This window comes from Vombatus ursinus, unplaced genomic scaffold (genome assembly GCF_900497805.2).
Source record: "Vombatus ursinus unplaced genomic scaffold, bare-nosed wombat genome assembly UNPS02014830.1, whole genome shotgun sequence".
In the NCBI taxonomy this organism is placed as follows: domain Eukaryota; kingdom Metazoa; phylum Chordata; class Mammalia; order Diprotodontia; family Vombatidae; genus Vombatus; species Vombatus ursinus.
The window spans coordinates 26,679,269-26,704,424 of NW_020954608.1; the positions used below are offsets into that span (position 1 = coordinate 26,679,269).

General features: G+C 38.7%; 1 protein-coding gene across 6 annotated transcripts in view; it reads left to right on the plus strand.

The window, feature by feature from the left end:
* Nucleotides 1–684: 684 nt before the first annotated feature.
* Nucleotides 685–25,156, plus strand: part of DMTF1 (cyclin D binding myb like transcription factor 1) — a 58,130-nt gene continuing 33,658 nt past the window's right edge. The window contains exons 1-6 of one of the 6 annotated variants that reach the window (XM_027838564.1): nucleotides 685–953; nucleotides 13,987–14,109; nucleotides 19,394–19,510; nucleotides 20,338–20,460; nucleotides 21,603–21,697; nucleotides 23,776–23,890. In XM_027838564.1, the coding sequence (XP_027694365.1) occupies nucleotides 19,402–19,510; nucleotides 20,338–20,460; nucleotides 21,603–21,697; nucleotides 23,776–23,890 (442 nt within the window). In that variant the 5' untranslated portion in view covers nucleotides 685–953; nucleotides 13,987–14,109; nucleotides 19,394–19,401. Of the gene's footprint in view, nucleotides 954–13,986; nucleotides 14,110–19,393; nucleotides 19,511–20,337; nucleotides 20,461–21,602; nucleotides 21,698–23,775; nucleotides 23,891–25,156 lie in introns of those variants that run through there. The other 5 variants (XM_027838565.1, XM_027838563.1, XM_027838566.1 and 2 more) reach the window with 5 other exon arrangements.

A 25,156-nucleotide genomic window follows, 5' to 3' on the forward strand; every position in this document is an offset into this window, starting at 1 on the left:
CCCACACCAATGCCGCCTTTGCCAAGAGCCACCCAGCTGCCCATCACCGCGCAACCTAACACGGTTTTTAAAAATTCTGTGCCAGAGTTGTGGTCAAGATGTTATTTACGGGGGTGGGATAAGGATAACCCTGCCAGAGAGAAGCAGATCCAGTTCAAATAGAGCTGGACTAGATTCTGGGATCTAGGGGGCTCCTTAACTAGGGGTCCGGGAACAGATGTCGGGGGTCCGGGAACTTAGATGGGGAAAATAAAATTACACTTTTACTTCCACATAAGTGGTTTCCTTTGTAATCTGTGCGTTTTATTTATGCATTTAAAACTTTATTCTGGGGAAGGAGGGGTCTATAGGCTTCATCAGCCTACTCATGGGGTCCCTGACACACAAGTTTAAGGGCCTCTGCCCTTTCAGGTGCTTTCACCTCCCGACCCCAAGAACCCCAGGCTCTCTTTCCTTTCTGCCCCGCTCCGAGGCTCTTCCATCCCATCCCAGCACACTGCCCCCGCCGCCCCTGGGGCCAGGGACACCGAGGCCGTCGCAGCCTGTCCCATTTGCCCGAGGGAGCACTAGCGACCGGCTCGGAGGAAGCTTTTCCCAAAGGGGCGCCCCGAACTTTAAAGAATGGGAAGGAACCCACCCGCCCCACCCCCACATCGCTCGCCCAGGGGATCCGAAAAGCTGAGAGCCCTTTCTCCGCCTTCTGGCCGGACGGAAATGACGACAGCCGAGGGGGGGGGAGGGAAGAGTGGCTGCTGCAACAGGGGGGAAAGGCGGGAGGGGAAGGAGAGGAGAGCGTCTGGGGGCGGGGCGGAGCGGTGGCCCGGTTTCCGGCGGGTTGTCGCGCTCTCTCTCTCCGGCCGCGGCTGCTCTAGCCCACAGCCGCTTCCTCCATCCTGGTATTTTTCGGAGCCTCCATCCTGGTTCTTCCAAAGTGCCCGGACCCAAAACAGGAAGTAAGTGCGATGGAACCTTCAGCTCCCAACCGCCGCCGGGGCCTTTCCGCTCCGCCCCGCGCTGCGCAGCTCAGTCCGCCCGGCCCCCTGGCCGCCTGCCCCTGCCCCCTTCCCCTGCCCTCAGCCCTCCGGGGCCCCTGGACCAGCGGCCTGGGGGAGGGGTGAGGAGGGGGGTGCCGAGGGCGAGGGCGGGGGGAGCCGCGAGCCGGGCAGGCTGGAGGAGGCTCCCCTCCACCCACCCTGCTCCTCCCCTCCCCTCCACACCCCTCCCCTCTCCTCGCCGGCCTGGGCCAGTTCCTCCCTCTCGAGCTGGGGCCGCGGGGATGGGAAGCGGGCGGCCTCAGAGGCGGAGGAGCAGCTGCGTTACTGACGGAGGCGGAAAATGGCGGCGGCTCGCTTCGATGGAGTCCAAATGGCGCTGGGACCCCTGGGGGGGGCAGGGGAGGGTCTGGGGGTTGGGGTGATGGCATTCTCTAGGTTCGCTTTAGCGACGCGTTTTGTAAAAGGGAGTGAGTTGGGGGCGGGGGATGCTGTCTCCCCCCACCCCGTTTTCATCTTGCTCCATGCCCCCCTCCCGCTTTTCCCATCCGAGGCGGGCCTCGAGGCCGCCGGTGTCCGTTTAACTGGTGTCGCCCCCCACTCTCCGGGGCAGTTTTGGCCACCGCGGCCTCCATGGAGCTGTCCGCCCGGGCCCCTGGCTGCAGAGCCAGAGGGCGGGGGGAGGAGGCCGGGCCCTCGTTAGTTCATACTTGGCTGGGGGTTTGGGGTCCTCTCTCCCCCTTTCCTCTGATCCCTGTCGGGTCCCCAGCTGTTCTCTGAAGTGCGAGCCGCTGCCGTCTTGGAGTTCAGCGCCTCGGGAGAGTCGGGACGTTTGATCCCCGTTTAATGGGAAACGAGGGTAGAAAGGTCCCCCTCCCTGCTCTGGTCATCCAAACATTTGCTGCTGTTCTCCTCCCCCCCCGCCCTCCGGTTTGTTGCTGAGATTAGAGGAGAAGGCTGGAAAGGATGTGAAGTCCGGACTCCTGTTGTGTTGAAAAATGAATGAGCTGTTCTCCTTTCTGACTTTTTTTTTTTAAAACTTCATTTCTGAGAATTGAAGATGCCACTTGTTGTACTTGTTAATATAGTTAATTAAAAATCAGAATGCATTCTTTTATGAAGGAGCTGTTTATAGTCCGTTAAAATAAAAATACATTCTTTCACGAAGGAGCAATTTAGTTGTAGTATGGGGTATCTATGTTGTTTTCATTTGGGGCAAATAAAAATCTGTATTAGGGTTTCCTCTTTCTGAGGATGGCAGGCCGTGCCAAAGTGGAAAGAGCACTGGATGGATCTGGAATCGGAAAGCTTGGTTTGGATTTGGATCCTTGAGTCTGCTGCTTACTAGACCCGGTATCGGCCTTGTCACGGTTCTTAACCTCTGGGGCCTCAGTGTTCTCTCTCTCCTCTGTAAAATGGAGGAGTTGGACCAAATGACCTGTAAGGCTCTTCCAGCTCCAAGTCTAATCTAAGATAGTTATCCAGAACATCCGCACATTCAGTAAAAGGTGTTGCTGTGTTTGAATGCTTAACTAATATAGAACATCTTTTTGATGTCATTGAAATCATCATCAGGTAATGGGGAAATTGATTTGTGTTTTTATTTCAACTCAAATTCTAACCTACTCAACGTAAAAAGGGCAGTTTTTACCAATTAGAAATGTTGACCTTGTTTAAAGTAATTAAAATAAATTACCACCTATGGTTTGGGTTTTTTTTTTTAATTTAACGATGCTGTTTATGTTTTGTAAATTGACTAACCACAGTCAATGTACTATACTTTGCACAGAATAACTCAGTCACTATCCATGGTGCCAATATTTTAACTTTTGCTATCTTTGAAAGGATATATACATGTATATATCTATATGCATATGTAGCTACATAAAATATATATACATATAAATCTTTCTGGTTGAGGTAGTTTTTTGTTTGTTGTTTAGTTGTTTGAGTTGTGTCTGACTTTCCATGAAACCACTTCGGGTTTTTCTTGGCAAAGGTATTGGAGTGGTTTACCATTTCCATCTCCAGCTCATTTTACAGATGGGGAAACTGAGGCAAACAGGGTTGAGTGACTTGCCCAGGGTCACTTACCCAGCTAGTAATTGTCTGAGGCAGGATTTGAACTCTGGACTTACAGACTCCAGGCCTGGGGTTCTAGCCACTGTACCACCTAGCTGCCCTGAGCTAGTTTGGCAAACTTTAAATTCAGTGTTTTGTTAACTTGGTATCATTTCACTATTAAAATATCTTCACTGGCTCCCTATAAGCTTCCAACTAAAGTTCAAACTCCTTAACTTTTCTTGACTTTCAGAGCCCTCAGTAATCTGGTACAATCTTGCTGTTTATTTCATGTTACTTTCCATATACTCCACCTAGTGCCCCACCTAAACTGGATTGTTGTCCTCATTCTGCTCATCTCTGCCCCAAGATTCTCTTCATTGCTTCTCAGCCTGACTGTGCTTTTAGGCCCTTTGTCTTCCTCTTTGTTGAACTCCTCTAATTCACCTTTAAAAGTCCTGCTCATCTAACACTTCTCTGTGAAGCCTTCCCAGATTTGCTTTCCTACCCCTCAAAAGGAATAACATTTGTATAGGTAAAAAGTATATTCTATAGATTGTATTTGAGCTTCACATCTCCTTCATGTTAGTACTGCAGTTGTTAGCCACATTTTACAGATGAGGAAACCAAAGCTCAGAAATACGAGGTGACTTGCTCGTAGTGTGACAACTGTAATATAAATATCAGAGGTGGGATTCCAGCCCATCCCTTCCTGATACCACTTCCTGTGTTGGAGCTTGGACTTTTTTCAGTTGTCTCTCCTGTTGGGTTGTAGCAAATCAAGGTTTCTGGGTTTACCGAATAGCTCCTCAACTTTAAGTTCAGAAGCTGATGAAGTCTGTGCATCTTTAAATCAAAAAAACTAAAATTAGAAGATTCTTTTTCTATACACTAATTCTGAATTTTCACATAAATAATTTAAAGTGATATTTTTCAGACAATACAAACAACCTTGTTCTTAAAATGACTGAGGATGCTTTTGGTAAAAAGTGGGAAATAAAAATCATACTCCAAAATATTCCTCAGGTGATTTTCAAACTCTGACAATTCAAAATTCCAGTGGTCATTAAAACTGTAAGACTATTTCTATACAGCAGGTCACAAAAGCACTCCATTATGGGTATCTGAAACTAGTTGGCTTGCTTCCAGCCCTTTTAATACTAAATATTTTAATAAGATTTGGTTGAGAAACACAGGTAAAAAATTAGCATTTTCTTCTTTATTCCAAAGAAAATATCTTTGACAGTGTCCGAAAATATCACAGGTAAATACTGGGTGTATAACATGGTATTTCATCTTTTGGATTTCTTTAGTCTAATTACATTGAGCCAGCAATTTATAAAAACAGAAATGCTTACTGTTTTAGAATACTGGTCTTCAAATTCTAAGGATTGTACTTGTGCTTGTGACTATTTACATGGTTACATTGGTCTAGAGTCCTAATATAGACACATTTGTGAAAAATGATTCTATTCAGTAATCATTGAAAATGTGTTAAGTACTATACATTTGAAAAGGAAATGGAATCCTGCCTTTTGAAATCGTATCCTAATAACCATGTGATTAAAACAGGATTTTTCTGGGTGCTTTTTTTTGTTTCGTCATTTTTCAGTCGTGTCTGACTCTCTATGACCCCATTTGGTGTTTTCTTGGCAAAAATACTGGAGTATGTAGCCCACCTAGCTGCTGGGTGCTTTAGGGTGGGAGTTTTATTTTTGAAGTATAATCCTTCTAAGAAAATAGGTGGGCATGGTGCATAGAGTAAGGAACTGGGCACAGGAATACCTGTGTTTCTTTCTCACCTTTGGTACTACTTAGTAGCCTAGTGACCATTATCAAGTCACTTCTCTGATCCTCAGTTTTCTCATCTATAAAATGAGGATAGTATCTGAAGAGGGCAGCTAGGTCGTAAAGTGGATAGAGTACAGGCCCTGGAGTGAGGAAGATCTGAATTCAAATCCTACATCAGATACTTACTAGCAGTGTGACCTGAGCAAGTCATTTAACCCTGTTTGCCTTAGTTCCTTATCTGCCAGATGAACTGGAGAAGGAAATGACAAACCACTCCAGCATATTTGCCAAGAAAATCCCTCATGGAGTCATAGAGAGTAGATACCACTGAAAGTACTCAAAAACAGCTGAAGTATATACCTCAAAGCATTGTTGTGAGGATCAGATAACTATGTAAAGTTTTTGTAAACCTTAAAAATCTTTTATAACTGTCAGCTAATAGTGTCTTATGGGAGAGAATAGACTCTACTATCTAACATTTTCGTAGCAATTTGTTTTCCAGAGCACTTTTGAGCACTTGATCTCATTTGACCCTCAAAACTATCTTGTGAGTTGGGCAGATGCAGGGTTTGTCTCCAGTTTGCAAATAAGAAACTGAATTTTTGTGAAATTAAGTGATTTGCCGAGGGTCATCTGGCTAGTGATATCGCTTGGGCTAGGACCTAAGTGTTTTCTCCTAATCCAGTGAATTTCTGCTTTAAAAGAAGAGTTGACAGAAAATATATTAAAATATTTGTGCATTTTTAAAAAAGCACAGATATATTCAGTAGGCTTTCAAAAATCTTTTAATGGAGAAAATTCCCAAGGGTCTTGAAGATAAATTAGATACTTAATAATCACTAATTGCTTTGGATTGGAGGAGTAAGAACTGAGAAGTTTTGTTTTGGGTTGAGGTTTTTTGTTTTAGTTTGGTTTGGGGTGTTTTTTTTTTTTAAAGGTAGACTAATTTTGAAATAGTTAATAAAAGGCAATATCTATTTACTATTTTTGTTGCTTTTTCTTTTTTCAGCCTTAGAAAGGTGATCATACCACAATTGAATGAAACATTAAAAAATCTGACCAAACTAAAGTTACTCCGTTACTGAATTGTTTAACATCCTTTTGTAACGTTTCTTTTTTGATGTCATTGTGGTTAGATAGTACACTACCTCTTTATGAAACTCACAGCCTTATCTTTGTGTACATTAAGTGGTAGAAAGAAATTATAATGGTTCTCATTCTGTCCATCTCGAAGTCTTTGTGTCTGCTTGAGGGTGATAAAACACTTGCTTTGCCTAAGAAGTACACTTATAAAAGAAATGCAATTTCCTGACAATCCTTACAGAAGATAGTGACTTGAAAATAGGCACTCAATAAATGTTTGAATGAATGACATTTTATTTAAAATCTAGCATTATATACATTTAGAGGTACTTGAGTCAGGCAGGCAGTCGATTTAAAAATTCAAAAACAATGGAGAAGAGATTTTTTTTTTTAATAAATTTGTTGGCCAATTGAATTGCCAGTTTGGTGGAGTTTGAAAATTTGGCTCCTCCAATTGGTCAAATTGTTACAGATTGCCTGTTAATTTCTTCTCTATAGGAACAATTACAGAGAGACTTCCGAAAGATCTGGCAGAAAATTTGGATTTTAATGTGTCTTGTTTTATTCACAGATGGGGCAGTCTTCTTAGGAATATATTTGTGTAAGGTTTCTTTTTGAAGTAAAATTTATCATTTCTGACAACTAATTATTGATGATTTCTTATAAAGTTGATCTTTTATTGAATATTTTGCCTTATAAAATAACATGATCAAAATTGTTCAGCCAGAGTTGGGAAAGGAAAACATTCCTGAAAAGATGATGGATCAGAGCTTGATAGTCTGCTGCACGGTTGCTTAAGGCTCTGGAGTGGCTCCAGGACAGGAATTGAGTACATCTGTCCAAACTACTGCTTTCTGTGTGCACAGAAGACAAGGCAGTTGAAACAGAGAAACTCCCTGGGTGCTGCCCCATGATTTTGTAAAGGTTTTTCCTTTTAGTCAGTGCCTGAGATTGCATCATTATAGAGAATTCCCAGTATTTAAAAAAAAAAAGAGAGAAAATTGGGGCCCAACTGTCAGAAGACTGCACAGAAAAGTATATAGGATCATAGATTTAGAGCCAGAGTTGTAGCGGCCATTAAGTCCAATCCTCTCATTTTACAGATGAAACAGACTGGGAGAGGTTAACCAATTTGTTCAACGTCACACAGCTAGTTTCGAAGAACTGGAACTCAGGTCTTACTGAAGTATAGTAAAATGAAGATGTACGTAGGCTATAAAGATGCATCTTGATTACTACAGTTTATAGTAAAATTGAACTGAAGATGCTTTGCATCCTGTATAAAATTAGCATTTGGGATGATAACCTGGAACCTGAGATCTCTAAACCCTGAATTTATAGTAGTAACCTTACAATTGCCTGGTCTTACAAAAACAGCATGATGATTCTTGCAAAATCTTGGTTAGATTGGAGGCTAGCCTAACTTTTAAATAATAGATCTAGGCATCTTGTTTCTCCTGTTTGTAAGCACCTGAGTAGCATAGTATTGTATTACACAAAGTCCTGAAGTAAAAGGATTAGATTGTGAATATTCGTGCTGTGCTACTTGGACTTCATGTCTAAAATGAATATTCTGGAAACCATCCTTAGTGTTGTTCTTAGAGACTTTTATAGGAGATATTATAATGATCTTGTAGTCAGAGAACCTTGGTTGAGATATCAGCCACCTAACTCAGTTGTCTCCTCTGTACAGTAAAGGGATTGGCCCTCTAAGATGCTTCTCTACAATCCTTTTCAGCTCTAAACTTATCCTGTGATATTAGGTAATGGTTCATCAGGTACTTGGATAGCATCCAAGGCAGACCAACTTTGTCTTTATCAGCAACATAGCTTGTTTTATTGGGTCTTGTGCAAGTGCTTTATATAGCAGATTGTTGTACCAAGAGTCGACAACATTGACATTTCAATACGACTAGCAACTTTTTTATGTGGAATAGTTGTAAAAATAGTAAGTAGTTAATTTGCCTAGAGTTGTCATTGATCAGTGACTATTTACATTAACAATGAACCTATAATACTGTAGTAAGATTCTTTGTATGGAAAGATATAGCAAATGGCAAGATCAAGTAACACAAAAATGTTTTTTACTGAACTGCACTTTGAATATAAATCTACTGTTCCAGCCCTGCTTCCTCCCTTCCCCTCACCTCCCACCAGTCTGTACTATATGCAATTCTGGGTGCTGTGTTTTAGGGTGGACATGTAGTACATGGGTGGGAAACCTTCGGCCTAGAAGTCACATATGGCCTTCCAGATCCTTAAGTGCAGCCTTTTGACCAAATCCAAATTTTACAGAACAGATTCAGATTCTGTCAAAAGGCTGAACTTAAGGATCTAGAAAGCCACATATGGCCTCAAGGCAGTGGGTGGAAGTTGTGGGAGAGACAGATTTAGACTTTAAGAAGTTTTTCCTTAAGTCATTAAAGCTATTGAAAAGTGAAATGCCTCTGAGGTAATGACTTTACTCCTCACTGTAAATCTGTAAGCAGAGGCTAGATTGTTCGCAGTATTGTTGGGGAGATTCTTGATCAAGTAGGGGCTGAATTCAATGGTTGCTGTGGTTCAACTCCAAAACCTCCAGTTGGCTCCATATTACTTAAAGCACTCAAATTCTTCAGTGTGGAATTCAAGGTTCTCAGAGTCTAGCCCCCATCCTTATCTCCCACAACTATCCAGTGGACACTCTTTATTCCAGCTATGCCAACCATCTCATTGCCTTTAAATATGCCGTGTTTTGCAAATCCATAAGCTTCTTGAAAGCGACAATTATGTTGTAATCATCTTTATATCCCTAACAAGTATATACCTAGTAGATGTTCAATAAATGCTGAATGAATTCTAGATTCTAAGATTTTATGTTCTGTCTGCCTGGAATACTGTTCCATTTGCCTTCATGTTCAGGTCCTTCAAAGCCCCTCTTTAAGAAACCTTTCCAGCTTCAACCCACTTTTAAAATCTTCTCAAATTCTTTTATTCACTGTTTCCCTCTTTCCTAGACTATTAGAATAGCATCTTAATCTCCCTGGCCCCAAGTCTCCCTTCCCCTGCACACAACTGCTAAAAATAACATTCCTGTTCAATAAACTTCAATAGCTCCATTACATCTGGCTTATTATGGATTATTCCCCTTCATACACTACTGCTTATATTTCTCCCAACCACCTTTTCCCCCCTTTCTGTTCCTTACACATGATATTCTAGCCCTCATCTCTGTGCCTTTGCACATGCTGTTTCCTGTATCTTCCATGCAATTCCACCTCCACCCCTTAGAATCTCTCTTTTACTTCAGAGCTTAGATCAGGTGCCACTTCCTACAGGAGGTCTTTTCAGATTCACCCTCCCTAGCTTCTAATGCTCCTACCTAGAAATAAAATCACTATGTATTTATGTGTATTGACTCCTCCAGGAGAATGTAAGTACCTTGAGAGCAGGAATTTTCATTTTGATCTTTATATCACCAGTACTAAACACAGTGCCGGGTACTGAGTAGATAATAAATGCTTGTTGTCTACTGATTGAGTCTACCATTCATTTTTGCACCTGAGTAACATTGCAAGGCAATATTTGGTTAATTTATGAACAGCACTGTCTTTGGCACATAAAATGAGCGAGCTGGAAGAATAAATTTATTCTGGGGCAAAGATACACTTGAAGTTTATTACATGAGTACAGATTCAACTTTCAACTTTTAACTTTTATAGGCATATATGATACATTGAACCTTATAAACATGGCTCAGTCTTAAGTAAGTGTGAACTGGTAAAATGCAACTAAAGCTATAATGTTATACCTTTTAAGTTATTGAATCTAGTTTTGACCCCCCCCAAAAGATTGCTTTATGTTCGGTCCTATATGCTTCATTGTTACCTATTAAAGTGTCATTTCACAATAATAAAATGTTTTTTAAATGTCTTCCATGCATGCTGTATGTATTTGATTTTAAAATTTCATCACTCCTTTCCTCTGTGCTTATAATTTTAAAAACTCATAATAAGCATTTACAGTTAGAAAATACTGAGTATTAGGATATCTTGCTTCCCAGAATTTCCAGTTGCTATACACTTGGGTAATGTAAACAGATCTATAATAAAATTATCTATTAAATTTGAAACAAAATATATCAGATAGTCACAAATACATTATTTTTCATTGCTTTTGAGTTGATTTTATATTCAGTACCAAATTGGGTGACACCAGTGTGCTAGAATCTTATAGAATGTTAGATCTAGAAATTTAACCCCTTCATTTTACGGAGGGGTAATCTTATGAGCTAGAAACATGAACTCACATGGAAAAAAAAAAGCAACAACACATGATTTTATGTTGACATTGTAGTAATTAATCTATTATGAATTGTTCCACTCCTGCTTGTTTGAAATACTCAGTTTAATCAGTAATTGTTCACAGTTTTTCCCCAAACATCTCCAAGTCTTACTAATACTTGCAAATGCTTACAAATGACTTCATTTGTATAATTTAAGAGTCAGTTAAAGTTGCATTGCCATAATGACCTGTTTTTTTGCTTCTTTGTTATCCATTTCAAGTTATACAAAACCCCTATAAGGTAATAAAGTGTTGATTATGGTGAGTTTCCACTCCTCATTTTTCCCTTTGCTAATTGTTCAGTCATGTCTGACTCTTCAGGACCCCATTTGGATGTTTGCCATTTCCTTCTCCAGCTTATTTTACAGTTGAGGAAACTGAGGCAAACAGGATTAAGTGACTTGCCCAGGATCACACAGGTGTGTTTGAGGCAGGATTTGTGTTCTGACTCCAGGCCTGATACCACTGTACCACTTAGCTGTTTAGTCCCTTTGCTAGATAAACTGTTAAAATGCCTGAGGCCTTATTAACATTTTTCCCCTGGATCCACAGGCTAGCCCTTTAGATTTCCTAAACCTTTGGTAAATTAAACCTTTTACTTTTCCCACATGTAGATAGCTAACAATACTTTAAGACTTGCAAAGTTCTTTGCAATTTTTTAATAAGAAAAGAAAGTCGCTACAGTCCTGCAACATTGGTGCTATGAAAATTCCAGTATTATAGGTTAAACTGAGATAGAGGTTAAGTTAACTTACTCTGGAATATACAGCTAATGAGTGTCAGAGTCTGAATCCAAAGTAGATATGAACAGCCTGTTAGCCCAAAGCCCAAATGTTTAAGTCCCACTTTGGTGCTTCCTCGTTCTGTGACTTGGGACAAATTAGTTAAGCTAGAAAAGGATACCTTCAGGGTCTTGGGTTGACTTAAAAAACCACAAACTAGCATTATCCTTATTGTATTTTCATTTTACTAAGCTTTTCCATATTATATTTTCAACTGGTTCAGGGCACTGGAGTTTGATACCTCTGCTCTAGGCAACTTTCTGTGACTAGAGTTGCAGAGAAGTACTTTCTTCTCCCCGAGTTCCTTCTTCTAATGAAATCACAAGTCTTGGCCCTGTTACTACTCTTCCACAAGTGCCCTGCCTTTTATTGTTGGCTAGAGTACTAGGCCTGAAGTGAAGGAAGACGAGTTCAAATTTGACCTCTCAGATGATTAAATGTGTGACCTTGGCCAAGTCACTTAGCTTCTGTTTGCCTCAGTTTCCTCAACTGTAAAATGGAGATAACAGCATCTACTTAGCAGTGTTGTTGTGAGAATAAAATGATGTCTTACTTGTAAATCACTTAGCATGGTACCTAGTACTTAGTCGGTATTGTATATATACAAAATGCTTGTTTCTTTCCCTTTCTTTTTGAAGTGGCCTTCCAAACCCCATGGTGGATTAGTGATTCTACTGCCTGGTCCCATTAATGATGGGCTTATTTTTTCCCCATTACCTAACTTTTTCTCTAGCTCAAACTTTAACTTTACTGTTTTATATTTCTCTGAACATTGTGACCCTGTTGTCTGAGGGGTATGCCTTATTAACTTAAGTTACTACCTGCCTTAAGAGAACAGAGGGACAGAATGTTTTAAATAAGAACTTTCCAATAATCTGAGAGATGGGTACAGTCAGCTTAAAGGATTTGAACTAGAGGACTTATAACAGATGAGCAAGCATGAGAGAACTGAGTAGTTTTATGGGACAGTACATAATAAATGCCAGAATAAGTAGTTGATAATAAGTGCTTGATGAACTCAAAACGATGAGCAATCAACCCTGAAAAAGACTTTGTTAAGGAGATCATACTTGCGTCCTCAGTGCTTTCACACTTTGCCCTCACAAGGAAATTATTCTGTGATAGTTCAGGTTCTCATTTCAACAGTCTTCTAATTGACACACCTTCCAGTATCTCATCTCTTATCTATACAGCTGCCAAAATGGCCTTACTAAGGCACCAGTCTGATCCTCTCCGCCCTCAATAAAAAATCAGTTGTTTTCAATTGCTTCTAAGATCAAATATTATCTTCTTAACCTGGCACTTAATGCTGTCTACTTTATAATCAGTTCCAGCCAACCTGGCCAACTAGCTGTTTGCTAAACTTATCATTTCCACTTCAGTCTTTGTGCTTTCTGTGTAGGCTGTCCCTCTCACTAGAAACTCACTCCTTCTCACCTCTACCTCTAGCTTTCTTCAGGATTCTGCTCAGGAGCCTCTGTAGAGCCTTTCCTGCTCCCAGTTCATGCTCTCTTCTTCCTGAAATTCCTTTGTGCTTGCCTGTGTACATACTGTTGTATCTTGTCTAACAGGTCTCTTCTGCCTCTAGTTTTAAATATACTTTACCATATAAAATCAAGTCTCTCATTTGGGCAGATCAGTATGTCACATTTGTGTTTTTCTCTTACATTTTAAAACTAAATTATTGGGGATTATGATTTTTAATTCATTTATTAATATTTATGATTATTCATTTTAAATATTGACCACATGAAAGGATACTGTGCTTGTAAGAGAAAAATCACAGGTAGCATCTCTGCCTTCATGAAACTTAAGTTCAATTTTTGGTTTGGTTTAAGTTCATTCTGTCCTCAACAAAGTAGCCAGGAAGTTTTTAAATGGTATGTTTTAAAGGAGTCTCTTGTGATGTCATATGGCCAGTTATTAAAGAGACAACTGTCTAAGAATCCAAACTACCAAGAAGGTGCTTACCTGTGTTGGTAGAGTTAGCGGACGTCTTTTTTTTTTTTTTTTTTTGCCAGGCAGTAGGGGTTAAGTGACTTGCCCAGAGCCACACAACTAGTAAATGTTATGTGTCTTGAGGTCACATTTGAACTCAAGTCCTCCTGACTCCAGGGCTGGTGCTCTATCCACTTCACCACCTATCTGCCCCAGGGAGCAGGCATTTCATCATCCAGGAATTCCATATATAGATGAAACCCAAGGTCCAGTCCCTCTCCATCTTGTGTAACACCATGACTTCAGAAGAATTAAAATTCCAAGTAACACACAAATGAGCAGTGGAATATGTACACACTTGTATGTATTTGTTTGTTGTCTTCTCCCTTCGATTGAGAGCTTCTTGAGGGCAGGGACTGTCTTTTGCCTATATTAGTATCTAGTGCTTAGCAGAGTGCCTGGCACATAGCCCTTAATAAATAATGTTGATTGACTGAATGTTACAGTTAGAAATAAACAGATAATAGTGTGTTGCCAATAAAGTTGGGGTGGGGAGTAGGATGGCATCAGAAAAATTAAGGAGGATGAATACAATATATGTTGCCTTCTAATTTTGTTCAATGAGACTGACAGTACATATAACCACTAATTTTTTTTAATACTTTTTTTTTCTTTCAAAGAATACTTTCACTATAGAATGCTTAGTTTCCTAATGATAGACTAATTGGGACAGGAAACCTTTTGTCTAACATCTGTAGAATCACTCATAATTTCTGTTCTTTCTCTATTAGATATTAATTTAATAGCTAATCTGAATAAATTCCATTTATTAAAGATACCTTTAGTGTTCTTATGTGGTTAACATATTGAAGAGGCACCCAAGGGAAGTCAGATAGTTAATGCTGGAATGTCATCTGCTAACTTATACTCAGATCTATGCATCTTTCTCATTGAACCTAATAAATTATTAAACTCGAACATAATTGAGCCTGATTGTGTGATCTTGTTACTCCTAGAATGGTCCAGAAATAGAAACATGGAGGAAACTCAATCTGGTTAACATGAAGGTAATACTACTAGCAAGGGAAAAGCACCTTGAATCCGTGGCAAGGGCAATAACGGCTTCACCTTTTGACTAGGTAAGTTTGGTGTAAGCCCTAATCCTGTCTTCTCTGGTTTTAGTCATACTAGACCATTCCTCTCTTTTAATATAGGATTTATAGATTTACTATATGTAACACATGCAGTATTCCACAGGCATGTATTGGGAACCAATTGTGTACAGTACCCATGCTCAGTAAGGAACTATCCTTTTGTATAATTGTAATTTTTACAGCAAAATATTAACCAAGTCCTTAGAGTATGTATTATGATTACTGAAATTGTCTGAATATTTGAAGATTAAACTTTACACTTTTTTGCTTTCAGCTCCTCCTGTTCGGTCTTTTTAAATGCATAGCACTTTCTGATCTTAGTAAGTAAATATAGTAAACACAATTGAATATTTCTTTATCGATTCAAGATCTCACAGGGTCTCAGAAGCATCATTCAGAACACAAATCTTCATGTAAAATGCTGAAGATGTAGAAGTCAGAGGAAAGGGTGGTCAATTTTGATCCAAAGAGTAATATCTCTCTGGTGACTATAAATAACTCAAAATAAATTGTCAGGTATAACCCTTTCAAAGCAGTCTCTTAGTGTTTTAAGAAGTAAAGAGCTATAAAGACAGATTAACCAGATAATATAGCAAAAGGAAGTTCAAATTCCATAAAAGTAATATACTAACCCTTATAAATGGCTTAGTTTTCTTTGTTATTCTTTTTCTTTCTCAGTCTCTTTCCCTGTTTCTCCCTCAAAGGATAATTGGAATAGACTTGAAGGTACTGTTGTGGTCTGAGAGGGTTCGACCCCTCAAGGATCAGAGTATAGGATGGGGTCATCTGGAATGAATTCACAAACTCAAGCATTCTTTGAATCAAGGTGCAAAGTTTTATTGTTACACTATCTGTATAGTGTAACAATGGCAAGGATTCTCAAGGAAATTGCTGTGGTGGGCAGAGCTCCTTAGGGAACGTGCAACTTGACAGGAATGATGCTAAAGCTTATATAGGAAAAGTAGTGAATTGTGTGGCAAGTATGCTAATTAGGTAATAACGTACAACTACATCATTCACTACTGGAAACTGGGGGGGGGTGGTCCTAAGGGGTGTATTTTTGGTTTGTTATTTCTCTAATCAGATAGTTTAGGGAGTTGACGTCTATAGCTTGACCTCTGGATTGTATACGTAACTGGGCATCAGTACTTGATAGTTCTGCTGGTACAAGATAGTACAAGAGAAATTCTACAGAGGTCATCTTGTTCTTGTAACAGGGAGCAATAGTTTGCCTCACTGGGCCCACTTGTGAATTCTTGCCAGAGATAGAGTCCTTGGACTGGAGGGAAACTGTCAGGGATAGTGCCTTGAGGCCAGGGAGAAATTGGAGTCCAAGCACAGGCACCAAGCACCCCATCAGTACCATCATTTTTAGTCTAGAATCTTCATCTTTGAATGATGAGGAAGATGAGGATGGAGATAGATGAAATGACATTATTTTATAATAAGTGCGGCAGAGCTGGTATATGAATCCAGGTCTGCCGACTTCACATTCAGGCTTTTTTCCACTGTATCAACCGCTGCTCCCTTTCTCCTTTTTTCTTTTTGTTGTTACTACTTCCCCCTAGCTGGATGTAAATGACTGTGAAAGAGATTTTTAGAGTATTTCTTGTATTTATTGTTTTCCTCCTCTGAAATCCAACCGTGATACCTGATCATATGAAGGTGGCTATGGATTCTCTAATGTTGTTGCTCATGAATTTTAAACTTAAGTAATGCCTTCTAAGATGGGAAAGTCTTCACATATGAGACTGGAAGCAGATTATAGTCTAAGGATTAACCTAGCTAAGTTTGGAAAGGCATGTTTACCAGAGTGTTAGTCATCAGATGGTGAAATTTTTCAGCCACCAGAAAAAGACTGACTGATGAGGGCTATAGAAGTATTATCTATGTTTGGGGGGAAATACCCTCTGTAATGAAATCACAGATCCTTGAAGTAATAAAGTTATCAATTAAGTTTTGCTTCTTACCCTTAGTTTAAAAGCCAAGTGTGCTTAGTTTTTTATATACCTGGTTTTTCTCCTCCTCCCCCACAAAAATCCACTTTAAAACAACTTGTCCTCTTGTGTTTGAAACTCTTTATTCCCTTCTGTGGTTATTGGCTCCAGATTTATACTGACTGTGCACTCCAAGAGATAAACCTAAAAATTGATATTTAAACTCATTACCAATATCAGCTTAGCTTCTGATGACTTGTTTCTTTTTGGAGAGTAGGTTAAGGGAGGGGTTATATTAATTAAATATTCTAGTTTTGATTAATTCTGGCTTTATCATATATACATTTAATTTTTCTAAGAACCTTGAGGTTGATCACAAATAGAATCCCCTGTCATAGGAGTAATTAATATTGTTCCTCTTTTACTGATGGAAAACCTTAGTAGCTCCATGGAAACATGAATGAATGATTCATAGCATAATTAATTCCAACTCTCAGGTTTAGTAATAGAATCCAAAGATAGCATAGATTATCCATAAGTAATTTAGAAAAGCAACAGTGACTAAGTCAGTAAAGGATTCATGCCTTTCTACCAGACCAAATCATTAGTTTTATCTCTGCCGTGGCATATTTAAAATTTTGCCTCTTTGGAAAAAGGCATTATCCTAAATGGTTAACTTGAGAATTAGGAAGTACATTCCAATCAGGACTAAACTTGTGGTTTTGTTGGTGTAGGAAATTCCCTCTACCACTACAAGTGGGAACCTTCTCTGCAACTTTCAATCTTGAAGAGTGGCCTGCCCAACTGAAAGGTGAAATCATTCGCCCAAAGTCACATGGCTAGGATGTGTCAGAGGCAAGACTTGAACTTAAGGTCTTCCTGGCTACAAAGTTAGCTCTCTATCCATTGGGCCACTTGTACATAGGAGATGCAAAATAACATTTCTTGATCTGATAATATTTGATAGAAAACCAATAAGTTGTGCTGATTATATGTATATAAAAACAATATAATATGTTATAAGTAAATTGTGTTAGATAGGACTAAAAGAGGTTATGTTTATTTGACTGCTTTAAGTTTTAGTATTTATATGATAAGGTTATCCATTAGGCTTTCTTGGACAAATTCCAGTTTGACCTCTGCCTTCTATCTGACACTAAATGTTGGCACTTGGCCAAGTATGCTTCTTTAGTAATTAAAGTAGAATAAAAGATCAAGGTTCACTCTAAGTCAACAATATGACATGACAGCTGAAAAATCTTTTTTTTTTTTCTTTTGCCCAGACCTGTGATTTCTTCTGTATTGGGGACTTCCAGCAAGGAAACTCCCTTGTACCAATACAGATTGGCAACTGGTCAGGAATTTACAGTCTTAGAAAGTTGCCTAGAACAGAGATGTTAGAAACATGGACACCAGGCCTCTAGGTTCCCTCAATACTCATAAGTCTGTCCCTAAGCAGAATAAAATATAATTAGGAAATATTTAACAAAATAAATAAAAATACAATAAAAATGGATATTATGTTTTAAAACTAAGTTGATTTACTGCCTTCAGGGATCCTTAATATGAATTGGTGGCCTCCATTTCTATTTGAGTTTGATACCATTGACTAGAACACCAAGAAGTCAAGTGGTTTGCCCATGTTCATATAGCCACTATGTATTAGAGGCAGTACTTGAACCCAGGTCTTTATTACTGAGGCCAGCTCTCAATCAACTCTGCCATGATGCTATTCTTGCCTCTTTTATAACCTTAGAATAAATTAGTAGAAGCACCATGTTCTGTAATTCTGCTGTATTCTGCCCTAGTCCAATCCCTGTAGAGATTTTGTCTTCAGTTGAGGGGTTCATATGGATATTGATAAACTGGACTAGATCCAGAAAGGGATGGCCAGGTTGGTAAGAATACTAGAGACTTGCTATTCAAGGATTATTTGAGGAATCTAGGCAATTTAGCTTAAAGAAGAAAAGATTTAAGAAAGACATGATAGCTGTCTTCAGGTATTTGACCAGGGAGATTAGAATTGTTATTTTTAGCAAAAGAAGAAATAATGGGTGGAAATTGAAGAGAAGCAAATATTTAGATCCTTGTAGGGAAAACTTTAGAACCTTTAGAACTTTACAAAATTGCTTTAGGAGGTGCTGGACTCTCCTTCACTTGAAGTTTTCAAGAGGTCAAGAATTATTATAGAAAGGATTCCTATTCAGATACAAGTTAGATTAGATGTCTTTTAGGTTTCTTCTGTCTCCTAGAGTCTGAAAAAATGCTGCCATAGGGGCAGCTAGGTGGCGCAGTGGATAGAGCACTGGCCCTGAAGTCAGGAGGACCTGAGTTCAAATCCGGCCTCAGACCAAACACTTGACACTTACTGGCTGTGTGACCCTGGGCAAGTCACTTAACCCCAATTGCCTTAAAAAAAAAAATGCTGCGATAACTGCAAGAGTTAGATATGAAATAACAGATGACCACAGAGTACTTGTAAAATTCAAGGGGCTTTCTCTTTTATAAAGCAAAGTGTCCTAAGTTTAGCCCTGGCCAGCTCGGTGCTGATAGTAGTCCATCATTTTGTACCCAGGCGAGTCAATGCCTCCCAGGCACAATCAAATGTAAACTTTGCTTTCTGAGACCTAACATACAATTGTAATTTTTCATAGGAGACATAGACAGTTAACAAAATCCCTCTAACATAAGACACATTTTTGTTGTGTCATGTTTTTATCTACAGCATAGGTTCCCAAAGTGGGCATTACCCCCCAGGGGGATGCAGTTGGGGAGCATTGAATAAAAATAAAGAGGCGGGGAAGCATAAGGAAAGAAATGAAGAAAATTTTGAAAAACTGCTTGTACGTGTTTCATGTGTTGTGTAGCAGAGTTCAAGTCATAGTGATTATGTTATTTTCCAAATAAACACACAAAAATGCAAGTTATAACTGATCAGTGGTCAAGCCCACCAACAGGTCTTAGCAGGCAAGTGTTGGCAGGCGAGTTTGTCACACATTGTTGGGAAGTCCAGCATGCATCAACAGTGATATGTGCGTGTAATGACTAGTTTACAATATGATACTCTATGGTTACATGATGCAGTATTGTGTCATCAAAATTTCAGTGCAAGGAAAAAAACTACACATTTACAATAAATTATTGAATTTAAGATGTGTCATTTTAAAAATACATATTATATTTTTTAAATGATGCAAATTTAAAAAAACATTAAAGGGTTAAAGAAAGTAGATTTCTAGGGGGGTGCTGGGTAATTTGGGGGGGTGCGGTAGGCCAAATAAGTTTGAAAATCTCTGATCTAGAGCTTTAATCTGGTACCTCTTCTTGTGCAGATTTGAGTATGAGCACAGTTGAAGAGGAGTCTGACACAGTGACAGTAGAAACTGTGAACTCTGTGACTTTGACCCAGGACACAGAAGGGAACCTTATTCTTCATTGCCCTCAGAATGGTATGGAGAATTCACTGATACTTAGTATCTCTAAATAATTAATCTCTAAATTTGTGAGGTCCATGTCACTTTGGTACTGAGTTATCCAGGCAGAAATTTAAGGTTAACACAATAGGAACAGAGGTCTTTACGTGATTAAGCTTGATTTGGTGTTTCTTTGCCTTTTATTTATGACTTTTACCCTGCCACTTTAACTTATTATTCTCAAAAAGTTGGTCATTAGTCATGATGGCTGAACAAACATTAACACCTTTTGTTGTTCTACATTTTCAATTTGTGTATAGGATGTCCCAAAAATCTTAGTGCACTCTTGAAGCTTAAAACTGCTCTAAGACTTTTGGAAGAAACACCCTGTGATGGAAATTAAAGATTCTCCCCAGTTTCTAAATTACAACTTACATAGACAAATAGACTTCCTTTTTAAACCTTTGAAGGAATTTCAGAAGGATAGTAACATTTAATCTGCTCATTTATAATATATTGAGATACTCCAACTTTTTAACTAGATAAATACATTTCCACTGTTGTCTTTATAGACTAAGTAAATTATTTGCCAGACGGCCCCAAACTGGAGTCCTTTGAAGTAGTACTTTTGTTAATATGTTTCCCTTGATCAGCTGAGCGACACTGATGGCATAGAGAAGATGCCCTCTGGGTACTGGCCTCTTCATTCACCCCGGATTTGGGGAGATTGGGCACATGAATAGGGAAGATGCTGTCCAGTCTTCTTTGGCTTGAGTCTTAGTTTTCATTTTTGATCCTTGATTTTAGTTTTTTCCCTGAGCTTTTTGCTTGTTAATAGAGCACTGGATCTTTTTTGTTATTAGAGGCTGATGAAATAGACTCAGAAGATAGTACTGAACCTCCAAACAAGAGATTGTGTTTGTCCTCTGAGGATGACCAGAGTATTGAGGATTCTACACCCTGCATATCAGTTGTTGCACTTCCACGTAAGTCCCTTCGTGTTAAGGGCACTATATTCTTTGATTTACTAAAAATATAAACTTTAAGAATTTATGTGTACACTAGGGCAAGCATTTCTAGGTAAAGTCTAAGCTGTGTTTACTTTTACTTATTCTCACAAGGTCATAAAACTAATTTATATGAGTTTTTGGTTACAAGACAGTTAATAGTAATTTTGATTTAGTTAATGTTAAATAAGAAGTTAAAAGTTCTCATCATGGATATATTTTGAGATCATTTAGGTCAAAATGTCTCTGACTGAGAGAAAAGTGTCAGAATCTTTTAAGTACAGTTATTCAGCATGAAAATAAGTACCTGCATGAATAGATATACACTTTACATATAGATTTATTTAATTAGATTCAATAAGAAACAAGCTTTTTAGCTTTTGTCATGAGACTGTATAGAAAGGAATAAAAGAGATTTGGGAGTGAGTATTCTTTCCTCCTAATGATGTCTCACTGTGAGTTGATTTAAGAATTTGACTGGGTTTGCTGCACAAATAGACTCATGGGTGGGAAATTTAAGTTGAAATTTTAAAAATATTACAGTGATCCAGTATGGTACAAATGGTTAATTTCTTACAAAGTAATTTGACCAGAGTAAACTGCTACCAAGGCCAGGTTTGTAAATTTAAATTACATGTTGACCAGTTTGTTTAATTTCATGGTCATAGGCTGAACTCTAATCTTGATCATGTATGTTCTTCCTCACAAATGAGACTAGCTGAGATAATAAGGATGAATCATAGCAAATCCGTCTCCATCTCTGAAAAAATGACATGAAGCACATCTAGGGACAAAAGGATAACAGTAACACTGAATATATTAAAATACAAAAAGCATTACTTTCATATACTCTAATGTGAAAGAAGTAGATTTACAATCATTTGGGAATTATGAAATATGCTTTTAAAAATTTCCACATTAGCACAGTGTTACAGATATTTTTAAGTCCTTTCAACCACATGGAAGAGTATTGCCCAAGAGTATAATAACTTTATGATAGAAAATAAATGTTCAAATACCTTTTCATTACTGTTTTCATAGTAGCTAGAATTAGCCATTATTGTTGTGGGTGGCATATGTTCTGGAGTTTAGTTATTCCTCTAACTTTACATCTCTTGAAGTTTCAGAAAATGATCAGAGCTTTGAGGTGACTATGACCGCTACCACAGAGGTGGCAGATGATGAGATTACTGAAGGAACAGTGACACAGATCCAGGTATGGTAAACCTTCCAACTTGACTCAGAATGGGATTGGTCAGCTGCTTTTAGCAGTATTAATCTAAATTTCGATATTAACATCTTTTATTTGAAGAGAAACTAAAAAATTTTGATCTGAGCTACTGGGGTAAGATAAGTGGAGTGGAAAGAGGAAAAGAAACCAGGTAAAAGTCTTCAAAAGGACAATCAGAAAGAAGAACCAGTTAAGAACAGTGTCACTGAAGCTAAGGAAAGGAAGTATCAAGAAAGAGATGTAGTCGAACAATGTAGAAGTATCAGAGGATGAAGATTGAGAAAAAGTCATTGTATTGGCACTTAAGTCCTTGGACATCTTGGAGATAGCAGTTTAAGTTTAGTAATGGAAACAAGCAAATTGGCACAAGGTGCTGAGGAGTGAATGGTGAAGAAATTAAGGCAGCTGGCATAGACTCTTCCTTCTGTAAATTGGACAGTGGAAGAAAAGGAGAATTTATCATTTGAGGGGGTAATAGAGTCAAAGGAAGGTTTTTAAGGATAGAGACAACCTGTGCACATTTGGAAGCAGATGGGCTTGACGCAGATTAAAGATCTCAGAATGTGGATCTGGAAGGTACCTCCAAAGTCCAACTCTCTCATTTTACAGATAAGGAAATTGAGGCTCAGAGGGTTATATGACTGACCTAATCCATTTCCTTCTCCATTGTGTCCCTATTTTACCGATGAGGAGCTGAGACAAGTAAGGGTTAAGTGACTTGCCCAGGATCACACAGCTAGTAAGTGTCTGAGGCCAAATTTGAACTCAGGTCTTCCTGACTCCAAGACCAGTGCTGTATCCATTGTGCCATGTAGCTGCATAAAATCCTCTGTTTGGCATTTAAAGCCCTTCATAACTTTTTCTATAAAATGAGGGAGGTTTGGACTATATGATCTTTAAGGTGCCTTCTTGATCTAACAATGAAAGGGTCCTGTGAATCCCTTCTGCAGACCTGGAAATGTTAGTACTGTCAGCAGGTGAGTCCCACTAATTTTAGATATTTAGTAAAAGTTAGTTGCAAAAGGTTAACCAAGGCTACCATGACACCATACAAATTAGTTAGAGAAAATAGCAGTGAAAGTATCTTATCTCTTACTTCAGTCTAACTTTTCTGATGTCTTATACCAAAATACAGGATTATAATACAGGCCATTCTTGCATTGGTTAATCAGCAAATATTTTTTAAGTGTCTCCTATATGCCAGGCTCTGTGCTGGGGACACTGTAACAATGTCCAGACAGGTTTGGTCTTCTAACTGTGATTCAGATTCAGACATAGGCTGAATCTATTACTCAGCTCTTCTTTAAAGTCAGTCTACTATATAGAATCTGACATTTCTGATTTATGACTTTTGATCACAGACTTAGAGCTTGAGCACCTAGCTTACCCCTTAAGTTTATAAAAAAGAAACCAAAGGCCCATGGAATTTTAGTGATCTGCCCGTGGTCATGGAGGTCACAAATCGAATAGCCAAGGTTTGTACTTAGGACTTGTAGCTCAGAAGGTTCTCATTAACTTGTAAAAACAAATTATTGCATACTATAAAATGACAGGAAGGAAAATACTTTGTTTATACAAAAGCTTTTAACTTCACACTAAATAAAAACACAAGAAAATGTTTGCTTCACCAAATCATTCATTTTCTATAGCTAATTAGGAAACAGTGGCATAGTAGCTACGGAACTGCACACGGAATCAAGAAAGACGAGATTCAAATCTTGCTTCAGCCACTTCCTAATTTCGTGACTTAAGTCAAGTCACTTTGAGCCTCAGTTTCTTCAAGAGTCTATTGCCCTGGGTTATTATAAAGATAAAAAGAAATAATGTATGGTAAGTGTTTTGCAAATTGTAAAGCACTACAGAAATATTGGATAATACTGTTATTACTCCTTTAGAGCAAATGACTTTTATTATCCTTCATAACCATATCTTATTCTTAACTTCCATAAGTATTTCTCATTGTTTTAATCAAAAATTCTATTTATATCTGGAATTACAGAACACAGAAGAATCACAAGACATTCATTGAGTTAATGATCTTTTTTTCATATTTTCCTTTAAAGATCCTACAGAATGAACAGTTGGATGATGTGTCTCCCTTAGGCAATGAAGAGGTTTCAGCTGTTAGCCAAGCTTGGTTTACTACTAAAGAAGATAAGGATTCACTAACTAACAAAGGTATGATTCTCAGTGACTTTGGTCCTACTACCTGGGGGAATGAAAGTGTAACTCTCATCACATGTGGAGCTGATGAGTCTAAGATTCTCTGAAACGGACTTTTATATCTCTAATCAAACACCTCAAACTAGGTCAAATATGTCCCTGAGTGAAAGAAAAAGCAAATCTAGCATTTATTTTTCACTCCACTAGCTGGTGACTGAAAATATTTTCTTTTCTCATGTATTTTTTTTTTCTCTTATGCACAGAGGTGTAGCAAGGCTAAACAATGTAGTTGCCAGTTTGCTGCTATGGAGACATGAATTAAGGTCAAGGTGATGTTTCATGAGTACTGAGCCTAGCTTCAGTGCTACTTTGGTCTAATAATCATCTAGTGATTCTTTGTCTGTACTATTTGCACAACCTTTTTGGTGATGAGGGTAGATCTAGGAGCTGCTAAGGGATGAGGTAGAAAGTTAGTACTGGAATGAATGTCGCTGTGAGTTGATGAGGTGTGTGGGAAGGAAGAAGAGAAAACTAATAAAGCATTAAATATTGGTGACTCAAATTGTAAAGCCATTATTGAACATTGTGCCACTGGGATGTTCAGTGCTTTCTGTGTACTTAATAACATATGGATGGATGGATGCCATATCCATCTTTAGATAGGAACTAACTGCATATTGTGTTGGAAGAATAATAGCGAGCTGCAATAGATATTTTAATAAATGACATACTGTAGCCTCTTTGGGATATGTTTGTTGTTCTTAATAATTATTTTTTAAAAATTAAAGTAGATTTGAACATTAATAAGTATCAAACAAACCACCTGGAAGGGTCTTCCTACAAGTTTCATGGGCCTTATTTTAGCGAAAAATAGAACTAGACCTCCAGGAATACTTGTCCTCCCTCTCCTCCAGTGTCTCATTGTGGTATGAAGATGACTGGCTTCTTGAAGGCTGTGCCAATGGAGCACAAGCCATGGCAGATTCTACCACACTGGAAAGATTTGAAGTAGGGCTCTGGTAACAGGCTATGTCTACTACTTTCCAAGGACCAGACTGGCTAAATAAGGAAAAGCTCACCGCCACTAGGCTGGTCACATGGCTATAATTTCGTTAGGCATGTCCACCCATGACCACCTACTTCCAGCCCAGCCCCTACAGCCATCATGCACAAGAACAATCCTAGTGGAGATGCAACCTGGCCACTGCCTCTGCTAACACTATTAAAAACCCAAAACCGAAAATTCTCTCACCACCAAGGTCCTTGGCACCATCAGATGGC